The 14,479-nt window shown below is 36.9% G+C and overlaps 2 protein-coding genes across 10 annotated transcripts; both read right to left on the bottom strand.

Annotated features, from left to right (window-relative positions):
- Positions 1–261: 261 nt before the first annotated feature.
- Positions 262–7,155, bottom strand: LOC140865817 (protein SPA1-RELATED 4-like). Of its 9 annotated transcripts, none has more exons than XM_073270594.1 (9): positions 6,779–7,155; positions 5,840–5,910; positions 4,824–5,670; positions 4,511–4,668; positions 2,464–3,430; positions 2,226–2,372; positions 1,780–2,091; positions 1,456–1,515; positions 262–591 (listed from the first exon to the last, which is right to left on the bottom strand). In XM_073270594.1, exons 3-9 carry the CDS (start codon positions 5,658–5,660, stop codon positions 403–405), a joined length of 2,670 nt encoding a protein of 889 aa, XP_073126695.1. In that variant the 5' UTR covers positions 5,661–5,670; positions 5,840–5,910; positions 6,779–7,155; the 3' UTR covers positions 262–402. The 9 variants fall into 9 exon arrangements, with proteins under 9 accessions (XP_073126695.1, XP_073126696.1, XP_073126691.1 ...); XM_073270595.1 differs by having other exon boundaries at positions 5,840–5,907; positions 6,781–7,155; XM_073270590.1 differs by having other exon boundaries at positions 5,759–7,155.
- A 960-nt stretch (positions 7,156–8,115) lies between these two features.
- On the bottom strand, positions 8,116–13,404 carry LOC140894353 (probable serine/threonine-protein kinase At1g54610). The gene is made up of 8 exons (XM_073302844.1): positions 12,403–13,404; positions 11,043–11,327; positions 10,571–10,888; positions 10,213–10,440; positions 10,012–10,112; positions 9,804–9,918; positions 8,781–9,248; positions 8,116–8,693 (listed from the first exon to the last, which is right to left on the bottom strand). Exons 1-8 carry the CDS (start codon positions 12,823–12,825, stop codon positions 8,487–8,489), a joined length of 2,145 nt encoding a protein of 714 aa, XP_073158945.1. The 5' UTR covers positions 12,826–13,404; the 3' UTR covers positions 8,116–8,486.
- Between the last annotated feature and the right edge of the window lie 1,075 nt (positions 13,405–14,479).

Here is a 14,479-nt window from a genome sequence, read left to right as displayed (position 1 = left end):
TTTTCAAAAATTACACATTATGATTTAACCAGCAGTACAATCTCGACATAAAAGTTGATATTTTAACAGGGCCATTCTCAAAATTTCAAAAATTACACATTATGATTTCACCAGCAGTACAAACGTCAAATAAATTGGTCTTTTAAGTGAAAGATCAAGAACCATGTGTTGATGAGAATATACAAGGAAAAATCAATATATATATATTCCCCTCACCCCTATCCTTCCTAATCTTTATATATATATATACACATTCAGTCAAAAATATGAATCACTCTCCATGTTAAAAGTCATGTCCATTACAAAAGCTACATCAAAATTTTTTTTCTTAATGCACACTTATCACCCCTGCATCAACTATTCTGAGTGGATAGCGGAAGTTTTCCCGAATAGTTTAAGAAGTCAAGCCATCTCCAGAAGCTTAATATTTCCCATTGAATTTGCAGCAACTAACGTGGAAGACTGGCTGCGCCAACATACAGAAGAAATGAACTGTGTGGTATCATCCACTTCATCACCGGAAATTGGATCCATGCTATTAAATCTGTATGTTAGCGTTGGCATGGGAAATGCTTTGTGATAAACAAAAACCTGCATGGATATAAACAAATTAGAGAGAAGAAAGACAAGGTAGCTTGAATTCTTCCAACACTCCATGCCACCGAACCCCTATTGTGTCGAACAAGCCTTTCATCTATTAATATGCGTCATTAAAATCCATGGGTTTCGGTCAAGCCACGTGACTGATGGCCGATAACACAAGAATTTAACCATCATTCTTATGCCCACTTCAAGCCAATGGCCTCATTCCAGTATCCCTATTCTTCTATCGCACTCTCACTGATGGAAGATAGTACTGTCCCAATTACCATATATGACATCATATGTTTCAATTGATAGAAGGGCAATGAAATAATGATAGATTTCTAATACATTTTCATCCTATGTTTGGTTTACCATTGTTCAAATTTATTTCTTATTCTATAAAATCAAATGTTTCGTTATTTGATAAATAATCACCCATCGCCCGAACCAGACGATACTGAACTTGATGATTGAAATTAGAACTGACTATAAAGGAAAACCAAGCATCCTACATCATTATTTATTTGTAATTATGTGTGTATGGGCCCTACACATGATAGGTAAGCGACTTCTTTAAGTCCACACACCCGAATGAATTAACAAGGCATCGATGTTACCTCCATGTTTCTTTTTAAAATTATTGTCACTTTATTTTCTTGTTTTGGTTAAAAGAAGAAGGTAGGGTATAAAACATGTTTAGAGAAGTCTATTATTACAAGCAAGAGTAGAATTCTAAGACGAGAAAAAAAATATCAGGCAACGGTTAACTAGAAAGAACCACATAGGAAAGCATATATGTAGGTACTAATTAGAAATTAAAAGTCTGAGAGCAGATTGTATAGCATCAACATACAGCACCAGGTAAAATACCTCATTTGTTTCTGAGCCAGTTGCAATGTAGCCTTCAGATACAGACAAACCAACAAAATTCTGAAAAATGGGTGATCTATCATCAGTACCAAACACTATCAAATATTTTAATTTTGCTAACTGCAATATTTGCACATTAGAATTGAGTGGTGAAATATCAAAAAGATTCTGAATCTTCAACAAAATAATGCAACTTGAACCTTTCTACTGTCCTGGAAATTTTTTGCGAGTAATCAACTACTTGACTCATTGCGCATCAACATTTCAAATAATGGTTCTCTATTTATGGTACTACCATTAAAAAAAAAACAAGAAACACCACACCTTTACATTAAGGTGGCCAGTGAACGACTGCAGAGGACAATCGATAACTCTCGCTGTATTCATTGACAAATCCCAGAGCTTTAGTGTGTTATCCGTGGATGCAGACACAAGAGTTGTTGAATCTATGAACTTCACGTAGCTCACTGTTTTATTATGACCAACTAGAGTGCAAAGGGGCATTTTTGAGTTACGAAGATCATAGTAATATATCATATGATCAGCTGAACCAAATGCAAGAGAGCGACCGGAGTCGGTCGGAAATTGAACACAGCAGACATTAGCCTTTGTCTTAATGGTAGCAACACTTGCTCCCTGCAGTGGCAATTGAAACAAGAAAATTAACTTGTTACATTTCTAGAATTTACTTCACGCAGCCATGATAACTAGATGCTTTAGTACATTTAGTTTCAAAAGCTGACATCCACCAAGTGCAAAAATAGAATTGCCTGATTGATATTCCAGAGCTTGACGGTACCATCATCGCTCCCGCTAGCCAGCACAGTTGGATCAGCCACTGAAAAGTCTACAGACCACACACGACGCTCGTGTTCTCTCATTTCCATGAAAATTTGGTTTCTCATGGCATCCCACACCTGAAAATATATCCAAAGAGACTTCATCACAACACGATTGATCACTGGAAGAGCAAGAGGAACAGAGTTACACATTTAACATCAAACTTACTTGCACCACGCCTTCAAAGTTACTTGAAGCAATCTGACCTTTAATATAGCCATTCCAACATATGCTGCTTAGCTTCGATCTACTTGCCATTTCAACCACAGGATAGTGAATATCACGGTCTTCATTTAAGATAGAATTGTATTCAAAAACTTTTATCTTCTTGTTTACACCAGCAGTCGCAAAAAACTCCCCATCACGGTCAAAACTAAGGGAGCATACGAGGTTGGAGGAATTTAAGAGATCCCCTTGCTTTAAGTTTGCTTTAACTTTGAGCTTACTAAAAGATAGGTACTTGCATAGCCCTTCAAGAAATGTGTTTATCCATCCACTTTGCTTTTGCTCATTGTATCTTTCTTTTGATGATGGATTACTGATGGAACTTCTTTCAGTTGCTGAAATAGATCCTCTACCATCACTATTGACGGGAAAATGTCTGGCCAATGATCTGCCTCTCGGTTTGGCAGCCATGCGTCTCGTTAAAAAGTAAGCTGATTCCAGTTTCCTAATATTAGTCATCAGTCTAGAATTTTTGGAGAGAACGTTCCCCTGATATCCAGAAGGCATCTCTAGCTTCTGATGTTCATCTGCGTGGTCGGAAGTTTCACCTGGGTTGCTGTCACATATGCCCTGCCTAATTCTCTTTCTAGAACCTGAACTACCAGAATCATCAGCGCCAGTAATGTCAATTGACTGGCAACCTGAGGTAGAATTCTTGGCCACCTCTAACCTTTGGCCTCCTTTTATTCTAAGAGCTGTCTGCAGATTTGAGACTTCTTCTATGTCAGAAGACATAATGGATATTGTCTCGTTCAAGCTATCTGCAGTATCCTGCTTCCTTTGTTGCAGTAGCAGAAGAAACTCCAACAACAGCTCTTGCTCCTCTATCTTCTCTCGAAGGTCTATGGCAGCTTCTCGTTCTTCTATGCCATCTCTTGGTGCACTCAAAAACTCGCTTTGCAGCAACTCACTGAAAACAGACAGAGCATTTATTAAGGCTGTAAAGCACAACTTATAACAGAGCACATCTGCAAGACAAATCCACCGAAAAGAGTATCTGTGGAGAGTTAAGTGGAGATGGACAGTCTGACGTAGGAAAAAATGCTATATAGAAATCACATTTGATTATATAAATTAGAATGATTGTACATGTACGACAGATATACACGAACAGTCTGATGACTATTATATCCACCCATTTTATATTTTTCCTGTGAAAATAGAATGCATATGTCTGCAGGTAATTGCATATCAAATACAATAAAGTATCTAAACGCTCATGCTTTCATATTTTCAAGCAACAGCTCAAACATGCGCAAATTCACAAGGACAGGCAGTTCAACTCGCCTTGGAAGACAAATTCACAAAAGTTGTATAAACTGCTATTTCCCCATCAATAAATCAACTTCATCACTATGTGCAAATAGTACTCTCAAGGCAAGCAATTTATGAGGATTAGTAAAGTCTACAATATGAGCCACTTCGGATAGAGAAGGTCATTTCAGAGCTACTCCTCATCTGTACAAAATGCCCCTTTTGAAAACAAGTAGCATCTGCTGGGTCTTCATCTTTAAAACTACGATTAAAAAAGCCAAAAGCTAGAAGATGGAAAAATGTGACTTTTAGGCTATTGCTCCACCTTCACTTCAAAATATATAACAAAAGAAGCTCTTTTCATTCCTAAAATAAAAATAGGGATAAAAAAATTAAAAAGGAAAACTCTTTTCATTATTTAACCAAATATAAAACTGTTTATTATTTAAAAAATAAATTCTAAAAAGTCACATTGTCCAAGACTTCAAGTACTTTTTTAAGTTAAGAGCTTTTGTACCTAAACTGCCTAATATCTACAAGAATTCCAAAAAACTTGCGACTCACTCAACCAGATACATTATCGAAAGAAAATTATGCACCTTGTTGAAGTAGAATAATAGAAACCTTTTTTGTATGAAAGGGAAGTAAGGTGGCAGGAAATAAATGAATACAAAATAGTAATGGAAAATAAAACTTGAAGCTTCAACGGATTGGAAATGCTCAGACAAAAACCCACCCTATTTTTGGTCTGCTACTTGGCTCTGGATGTAGCAACCATAAGCAAAACGAAGCTTCTTTAGGCCACTTGAGAAGTAACTGAGGAGGGAGGACCCGGTGTCTCAGGCTTGCCATAGTCGTGACTTTCTCTTCCATTGAATTAAACTGGCAAAATAACTACTCGCAAGTAAAAAATCTATATCAGTAACGTCTAAAAATTTTCATCACACTAAACCTAATTCATTAACATCAAGATACCAGGAAGATGGTGAAAAGCATCAGAAAGGTAAACTCGTGCTACTTTTTAACATAAAGAACTGCCTACCACTGACCTCAAAGAGCAGGACACCAAGTTGATAAATATCGGAAGCACAGGAATTATTACAGTCGCCAAACTCTTCTGGACTGCTGTACCAACTGGATTCTTTTAGCAATATTTGTTTCATTGGAAAGGAGTTCTTCTTATCACCTGTTCGTTCGTTCCCATTGGCTTCTGAGGCTTGCAAAGCCTGACCCGATAATGATTGCAAGCAACTGGCATCCGAATTCATCTGGGAAGTGGGATTCACATCAGCCGGGGGCCCAGAATCTTGTATGCCTAACTGACTTCTTGATTGAGAGTGTGAGTGTAAATCATGGGATGATGGTGAGGCGGAACCCTTAAACTCAGCTGTTTGACTGTTTTCTCCGTAGTCCATCGAGTCAGAACCCGAATCCGAGCAAGAAGCAGATTCAATGAAAGAGACACGATTAAGTGAAGACATGACAAAGCACGAGGGGCGGACATTGTGAACAACAATTCCCTGAGAATGTGCAAGGTTAACAATATCTACTATTTGAGAAAATATGTGAAGGCATTCAAGGGCATCCACTGTCCTTTCTGGATTATCCAACCACTGTCTCAGACTAACGTCATTGCACTCCAAGCTCCGACCTCCGGCTGCGCCACCATCGGCTTCCCCAGCTTGAGTTTTGTTGTTATAGGGCCACACAGTTCGTTCACTCCCTTTTCTCACGAATACTAATCCAGATTCATGGGATGCATTGCCTCCCAACGATCTGACAGTTCTTGCTTGAAAAGTTCTGGGATTTCTATCCAGTAAAGATGAAGAGTTTAACCCCCTAGAATTATCAGACCTTTGCCAATTTGACTCGGACGAGCCTTCCATAATTATCCACCTGTAAGAGTACCTACATGAATCCCATCGTATACACAAACGATATAGCACGATGATTCTATCCACAAAACTTTTACAAGTTCTCTCACCACCAAAACCTCCATTTCGATCAAGTGCACGTCATAGCCACGAAATACAAAAGCTTAGATTATGTCTATACATGTACTTGCCTCTTCACTGAAACAACTCATTCAAACGGGAATAAAGCACATCCAAAGATCACCATCAGATAATGTTCCTTCAAGCAAATTCAACAAATTAAGGGTAAAACGGTAACTCGGATAGCCCACAAAAGTCCTATATGCAACAGAGAGAAGGAAAAAGAGATACAGCAAGCAGCACCAATACTCAATATGAGAAAAGGGGGAGAGAGGCTAAGCTTCTGGAGTTTCAGATGGAACAAACAAACAAATAAGAACCACACAAATTGATAATCTCAACTTTTTCCTCAAAGCTCAACAAGAGTAAGAAAACAGTGCGCTTTATTTCCTCCAGAAAGAATCAGAGCCTCATGTTTGCTCCAAAAAGTATTTTTTGCCAAGAAAAAAACAAAAAAAAGGTGCTCAAAAAACACAGGCCTTATGTACAATCCCCTGATGGATACCTGTATTAATGAATGTATACAATGTCAGAAAACGAGCCTCGTTATATCCCTTTTTTATTGGTAACCCTAAATGGATGTTATGTTATCTACAGCCATATTCCACCCCTCCTCCAATTCCAATCTCCTGTACAATGTTCATGGCTACGTGGCTAATCCACATCCTCAAGCTCCCCATCCCCAATTCAAATGAAAAGTGACAACATGTAAATATTTAATTTTTATTGATGGTTTTGATCCAATAAAAGATAAAATTATACTCCAGATATGTGGTCCACAGTATCTTCAATTCCCAACAACACAGTCTCAAAGATGTCGAAATTGAATCACAGTAACTTAAAAAAGCAATATTATATAAATAATTATGTATGACTGTGTGATTAACCTAATCTGGTGACGTAAAGTGCATAAAAAGAAGCAAAATCGCTTTCTTTGTAAAACCCATTATTAAAAAAATCAGGACGGATTATTATATCATTAGTTAATGGTGGAAAAATTGCCGAAACTTACTCATCAGAATCACCTCCCCCAAATAACCATTCAGCCTCCGATAAACCTTAATCCGCTAATCCCCCGGACTTCACCAACACTATACCGGTATTGTTGTACGATCGAACTCTATTATAAGCTTCCAACCTGTGAATGTCAGAAAAAAAATCACGAAAAACATCTTATTGAAATCGTATGAGGTGTTAAGTTCTGCTTTCGATCGTTGATTATTACTTTCCGGATTTCTAAACATCTTAGGCACAACAAATTGCAGGAAATTATAAGTGCAAACACTGTAGATATTTTTGGTTTTTTTATATAAGGGGGAAATGAGTTCTCCGAGAATCGGTTATGGCGGCATTCCCCTCCAACAAGCAGGATGCTCATCAGGCTATCAACAAGTGGAAACTATGGCTAACATGTGGAAGCAATTTATTGTCTTTCTTTTTTAAAACAAATAATTTACAGTTTTTTTTTATTACATTACATATAATTATATAAATAATAGTAATAAAAAATTAAATGGACTGTGAAAAAAACTTTCTTACTAATTTGGGATTATGTTGACATGAATCGACTCAAGTCTTGGGAAAACGTGCAAGTATTTTATCAATTAATTAATAAGATGAGCTAAGATATTTGTTTGTAAATTTTATTTTCTCATGGTTTTTGTTTTGTTTTTTTTTTTTTCAATTTGTGTGTAAATGCTATGAGTATATATATTTGAGATGAATCAAGTAAAATTTTCGATTTAAAATAATACTGTTTTAATTATCTTTGTATTTATAATTGCAAGAGAGAAGACTCTATCACTTATTTTCCCTTTATAAATAGCTGCATTGAAATCAAATTTCTGTTTTTGTGTGCAAATTCTTCTTGGGATTGGTTATTGCCTATTGGTATCTGGTATTGAATTTCAAGTTGAAGTTTTTTATTTCTACTACCACTATTATTATTATTATTATTATAATTATTATTATGATTGTTGTTGTTATTATTATTATTATTAGCTGGATTTATAGTGCAAATGCAATTCCTTGATAAACAAAAAACATTTAATTTTAAAAATACATGTAATATTTACAAAATATATTATAAAAATATCTTTTGATGATTTGTAATCTATCAAAATTACTACATCTCAACAAAATATTCCTTTATTTTTTTTATTTTTTAAATTATTTTATACTGATTATATCACCCTAACAGAAAACATTTCTAACAAACCTTTTCTAAATTAATTTTAATATAACCTTTGGATCCTTCACATAAACATTAATAAAATTAAAAAAATTTCAGTACATATAAATTGCCAATGCATAGTCTATGAACAATTACCAAACTAAATATTAGGTAACATAAGCTATGCTTTGCCAGCAGCACATGTTTTCAACAGCTTCGAACATTTACACAAGAAGAGACTATAGAGTAGTACTGAAACTTAAAAATCATGATAAGCTTTACAAGAATACTCCATACAGATGAAAAAGACTGCCAAATAGAATTAAGAAAATGGAGGGATTTCCAATTGAACTCTAAAACCAGAGGGGAACTGGCCACAACCTACTATCTGCAGCACAGTACAGTTACACCCCTATTTATACAACAATTTCCTCCCTCGCGAATTTTCCATAAGAACAAAAAATATTAAACTAATTATTAAGATTCACCCATCATTTTGGTGACATCTTGCTTCTTTCATGGTTTCCAACTGAATTTTTGCTTGTTCAACGGCCTGAAACAAATAATGAATTTGTGGATAGCTGGTTTCTGTCAGCCTGCAGTTTTCTCATCCTCGCCTTGTCCAGTCGAGCTCGTCGTACGGCTTCTTGAATTTGGCGGTCGTTATCCTTCAACATCTGGTCCACTTTGCCTGATGGAACCAGCAGTGGTCCTGAGTAGTGAATTTTGTTTCCCTTCGACCCATAACCGAGCTGGAGAGAGATTATTATAAGTACAACAGCGTGGTGCTATGTTTCAATGGTTATGCCACGCAAAGTAAACATAATATGACTACTTACAAGTACAGGATTGTTGCTAGTTCTTTCATCGTCGTGCTGCTGAGAGTTGGCACTTGCATTATTCTTCTGGACTTGACTCATTGCAGAACTTGAAACCTCTTTGTATGATCCAGGAAACCGGGCTATAAGTTTTGGAACTTCGTGTTGAGGAAAAGATTTATCCCTGCGCTCTTCAGACAACATGCTCCTTCTTGCAGCAACTAAACCAGACATGGCTGTTAACTCAGCCACAGCCAGGTTTTTAGGAGCATCTTCCATGTTCTTTACAGCCTTTGCCCAGGCAGCTCGATTAACCAACGGCCCGGAATGGGAAGCTCTCTTGTGGATATTTCCGTGAGGCTCATTGTTTGCTTCATCCACAGATTGGGATGGTCTTGGTGGTTCGATAGGAAAACCAGATGCAGCTTCTTCAAAATGAGAGTTGAACATCTCACTCCTGCTCTTGGGGTTGGACTGACCCTGCCGTTTCTGTATTCGAAAAACACATTAGTTTTGGATGTACTTGAGATTCAAGACTATATAGAGCTTACGCAGTTGCACAAGGATCGGATTCAAGAACCTGCTTGTCTGATGGTCAAACAGATAAAAGGAGCAAGAATATCGGGCTAAACAAACCATAAACTTAAAAAGGCGAAAGAAATGCGGCAGTAATCATGAATTGCCACATTTTACTATTACCATTCATCGAGATATATTTTACATCTCCTATCAAAAAAACTATTATGCATCTAAATATTGCCGTTTTGTGCATTCAGTCAATACAAAAGTGATCATCATAACTGCCTTCAGAAGAACAAATTTTGATGCAGAAACATTGTAAACAGTAAAATTCAAGTTTGATTTTCAAAATGCTTTCTTCTCTGATGGAATAAAGTTGCAATTTACATGAATTATATTTCCTCAAGTTCAAGACAACGTTGCCTTAGATGTAAAATTAAATGCAAGAATACTGCAATCATCATAGAGTTCTGCAACCAGCATAAAAAATTGGAACAAGGTTTGACAGCTCGTATAGTTAGTTACCTGCATTGACGAGACTAACTCAGCGTTAGCATCAGGGGCAGGTACTGCACGAGATTCTCTTGGTCCTCTCTTTTCTTGGTCATGTCTTTGACCTTTGTTCCCAGCTGCTATTTGTCTACATGTTCCACACATTTACAGTACATTCAATAACCTTTTAGATTTTTATTATCTGAAAAAGCGACAATAACTTTCATATTTGAACAAATACCTTCTTGCTTCTTCATCTCGAACTTTAGCATCAAACTCTTTGCTAGGAGGGTACTTCGGCAAACTTGAAGGATCACAAGGATATGGTCTTGCCATAAAGAACTGCGTGTAGAGTTACAAACAATGTACGAATTCTTAAAATAATCAGTTTACGACTCATTCCGATTTGAGAGCTTAAAAAGTATCGAGTAGAAAATGTTACCTCATTCTTCAAAGCAGAGGCAGCAGATCCACGATCTGCAGGATCTATGGACAGCAAGATCTCTATGAGTGCTAATGCGGGTGCAGGGAAATCTTTGAAAGTTTCGGCAACATGACGTTTGTAAGGTTGTTGGGGCTTGAAAATTGTTGCATGGGGCAACTTTGATTTTCTCCAATACTCCTCAGAGGGTGACCCGCAGAGTTTAAAAATTTTATGCAACTGCTCAACCTGAAAAATCAGATCTGTGATTTCCATGCCATTGCACTTAAAATTACTCTAAAAATAAATTATCTTTGGTCCTTCACAAGAACTTCACCGCCTCACGACAGTAGAAAAAGAGAAACCGCAACAAGTGTACCTCTGTTCTTCCTGGCATGATAGGCTTGCCAGCATATAATTCAGCAAGTATGCAACCAGTACTCCATAAGTCTACAGCAGTACCGTAATGCGTAGCACCAAGTAGAAGCTCTGGTGGCCGATACCACAGGGTCACAACACGGCTGGTCAGTGGTTGACTTTGCCGAGGATCAAAGAAACTAGCCAAACCAAAGTCTGCAATCTTCAGGATGCCATTATTGTCAATCAAAAGGTTGGAGCCTTTTATATCTCGATGAAGGATACCACGACTATGGCAATGGTCTAGCCCACGTAAAAGTTGCTGCATATAGCACTTAACCTGGAAAAAAGAACAAAACCGTTTTGGTCCTTCGAATCCGAGATTCAAGGTCAGAAGGAATGCATGTACATAAAAACACAATTCTTGAAGCAAAAAGAGAACTTTTTTCATAATATCATTTCAGTATAGGAAATCAAAGAATATTTGTGCACACCTGAGGTTCAGTAAATTTGAGGCCAGGGTGGGACGCAAGTCCCGCCAAATCATGCTCCATATACTCAAAAACAAGATACAAGCTGCAAGACATTCGTGACGTAACTAGACCTTCCAATTTAACTATATTTGGATGGTTAAGCCTACGCAAAATGTGAATTTCCCTCGCCATAAAACGAACACTCTCGGGCTCGAGATTATCAAATCTCACTTTCTTCAAAGCAACAACCTTCCCCGCGTCAAGATCACGGGCACGATAAACATTACTATAAGTACCCTGGCCAATCTGTAAAAAAGAAGGCCACAAAGGAAAAATGAGAATTAGCAGAGAGTAATCTTGGCCAGAGCACACTCATCAACGCACTTAAATTAAAATATCATGCATAAACAGAAATTTGGTTTATGACGGAACCATGCATAAACTTCATTACAAACATGTGGAAGGAGACGAAGAAAGAAAATATAGATTAAAGTGGCGTCGTTTGTGGCTTAATTGTGATAACACACATATATGACCAGAAGCAGAGACTATATGACACAAAAGTCAGTATAACGCAGCATCGATTAGGATACGAAAACAAAATTCTTGTGCTAGAGTAGCTCATTGGTAGCACCAACAGCTTTCCAGGATATATGGCTTGTGTTGGAGTCACGTGAGGTGATTGAGTATGATTTTTTTCATAAACCCACACAATTGCTGGCTCTCAATCACTCTGAGACTGTGATAGAGTTCCTAAATTCATCACGTAATATTCGAAGGAGTCCAGCATTTCGATCAAGAAAGGATTCAGGATCATAGATAGGTAAATGTATAAATTCCCTTGGGAGTTACAGTAAGTGGCCAGATAAGAAACCCACTTCAAGGGTTTTCAAAATAAAATACGGGTTTAAACAGCAAAGTTTAGCCTCCCAAATTAAGAAGAATATCCAGCTGTATTGCTGATAACTCATGATCATCGTTCCAGAATTTGAAGTCGGTGGAGACTGGAGAATATGGTTATCCAATTCATAGATGAAAATAATATCCACATAGATGCATTAGCTGCTAACTGAATCGCTCGTTAACTTGAATGCAAATTGTGATGCACCAACGCATTTTTATTGGCCTACATGCAACCAATGAGGTCTCATAAAAGGACTTAATCTTTCAAAAGGCCTAGTCTTTCGGTTCATTCATTATCTTCCACAAAGTTGACAGATCACATTCAAACGACATATATCATCCATTGATGACATTGGATCTACACCATAACACTGGCGTATCATCCACTGTTTCCATCAAACGAGTATAGACAATGCCATACAAGTTGCATTTCAACATAGTTTGATACATGCAACAAACAAAACATCAAAAGCCAAACCTTATCCAATTTCTCGAACGAGTCCGCCCTCCTAGGGACCCACCCTTTAATAGCCTCGCCAGCCACAGCAGCTAACCATGGTGGCCATCCAGCTGCTACCTCTTCCCCTTCAATTGCCCTAGGAACCATACCCGCGCCAGGATGGGGAGCGGCAGTTACACACTCGGCCTTCTCTCGCTTCTTCTCCAATTGTTCTACATACAACCTAGATGAACCATTGACTTGCTTGTCTACAAATATGAAACCGCCCTCGTTGCTATTACTATTACTATCCAACCTATCCTTCAACCTCAAATTCTCCTCCCTCCGAGAAGAAACAGCCCTTGGAGCCCGCAAATCCGAAGATTCCTTACCTGATAGCCTCTCCCTTGGACTCTCGTTACTGTCATCAATGGCATAGGGCTTACCACATATACAACCCATTCTCGCTAGGTAAACCCAATTCAGCAACAACCCATCTCCCAAATCGAACTTCTCTACATATTTAATCACCCCAAGAACCTTTCTTCTCCCATTGCTTCCGAACAATCAAATCCATCCAAGAAACAAACTTTAAGCCAGGATTCAATACAGCTCGAGCAGAAACGCAAATTCACCAACTCCTGAGCTCCAACACTCAATAAAGACACAATTAACCGGCACCCACACTTGGAGGAACTCAAAGAAAGAATTCTAAACAAGGAATTCCCAAACACTGAAAATGTACCGAGAATGTACGCAGACGCTCGAAAAAGGAAATTGAAGAAGAAACCCGAAAAGCGCTCACAACTGGTGACTGAAAAGACAATGAGGCATCAACGAAAAGTCGGGTCAGCAGTGATCCGTGGCTGGACATGGGTGGATCTAGGGCATGGACGGAATTGTGTTGAGAGAGATAATAGAGAGAGAAAGAGAAGTGGAGAAGCAAGATAAATAAAGGGGTTAATCTTTATTTATTTGTTGTTTTGTTTTCTATATTTTGCTGTGAAGGTGAAAGAAGTGTACATGGAGTTTTTAGTTATGGTGTATTTATATATACTTCTGATTCTGATGGGAAAACAGCTTTAGCATTAAGTTCCACAGAGCTCGTGTTGGGTTCCGTTGGAGACACTCTCAACACTCCATAGCCACGCGATTTTCGTGAGCGTGTGTTACACTCTCCCATGCTTCCAGTTATACACTTCACTTTTAATTAATTAACAAAATTAAACAAACAAACTTTCCTTTTATTTTTAATTAATAATGTCATTTTTTGTTTTTGTTTTAACTAAAATAAATATGAGAGTTGATATTTACAATTTTACGCTCTATTTTTTGTTATTTGCACTTCACTTGTGAATAAATTTGGCAAATATTTTATACATTAAATGAAATTAGATAACACAAAATATAGTATAAATATCTGAAGATAATATTATTTTCCTAAAAGTCCTTTTAGTTTTAAATGTGATCGAAAGCGTCGTTGTTCTTATCGTGCTTTGGCATCAAAGATTCATCTTCTTATTTTGATTTTATTATTCTTTCTTGCATATAATTTTTAGGAGATGTTTTATTCTTTATTTTATCACATGAAAATTGCTTTTTTTACAGTAATTCACTAGTTTTAGGGTTTTGTAAAATTTTTGATTTATTTTCTAGTGAAAGTTTTGTACTGAGGCATTGCAAGAGTATTTTATACTCTTGTTTAAATATCTGAGTTTAATTATTTGGTTGCTAGTTTATTTAATTCATGTTTTTACAATTTTATGCTGCATGTTATTGAAGATTATCAACATCTTGTAACAACATCTAAATCTGTATTTATGTGCAACCGTTTATTTCTTTCAATATCAACTCCCAATAAATATTTGTTAATATAATATATTCGTTGAATGTAACATACGACGTGTAAGTTAAAAAAACAAAAACAAATATAAAGTTAGATCCAATATCGTATATATTGAGTGCAATCTTGTATTTAATATATAAATAAGGTTTTGGCAAATGAAATTAAACATTTTGCAATAGTGTGCCTAAGAATTTTTATATCGACGTAGAAACGGATCGAGTTTTTCATCCGCTTTTATTATTTAATTAATAATTAATTAATAATCGGGTC

The sequence above is a fragment of the Henckelia pumila genome, chromosome 4, assembly GCF_033568475.1.
Source record: "Henckelia pumila isolate YLH828 chromosome 4, ASM3356847v2, whole genome shotgun sequence".
NCBI classification, from domain to species: domain Eukaryota; kingdom Viridiplantae; phylum Streptophyta; class Magnoliopsida; order Lamiales; family Gesneriaceae; genus Henckelia; species Henckelia pumila.
This window is presented reverse-complemented; position numbering and strand designations above follow the sequence as displayed.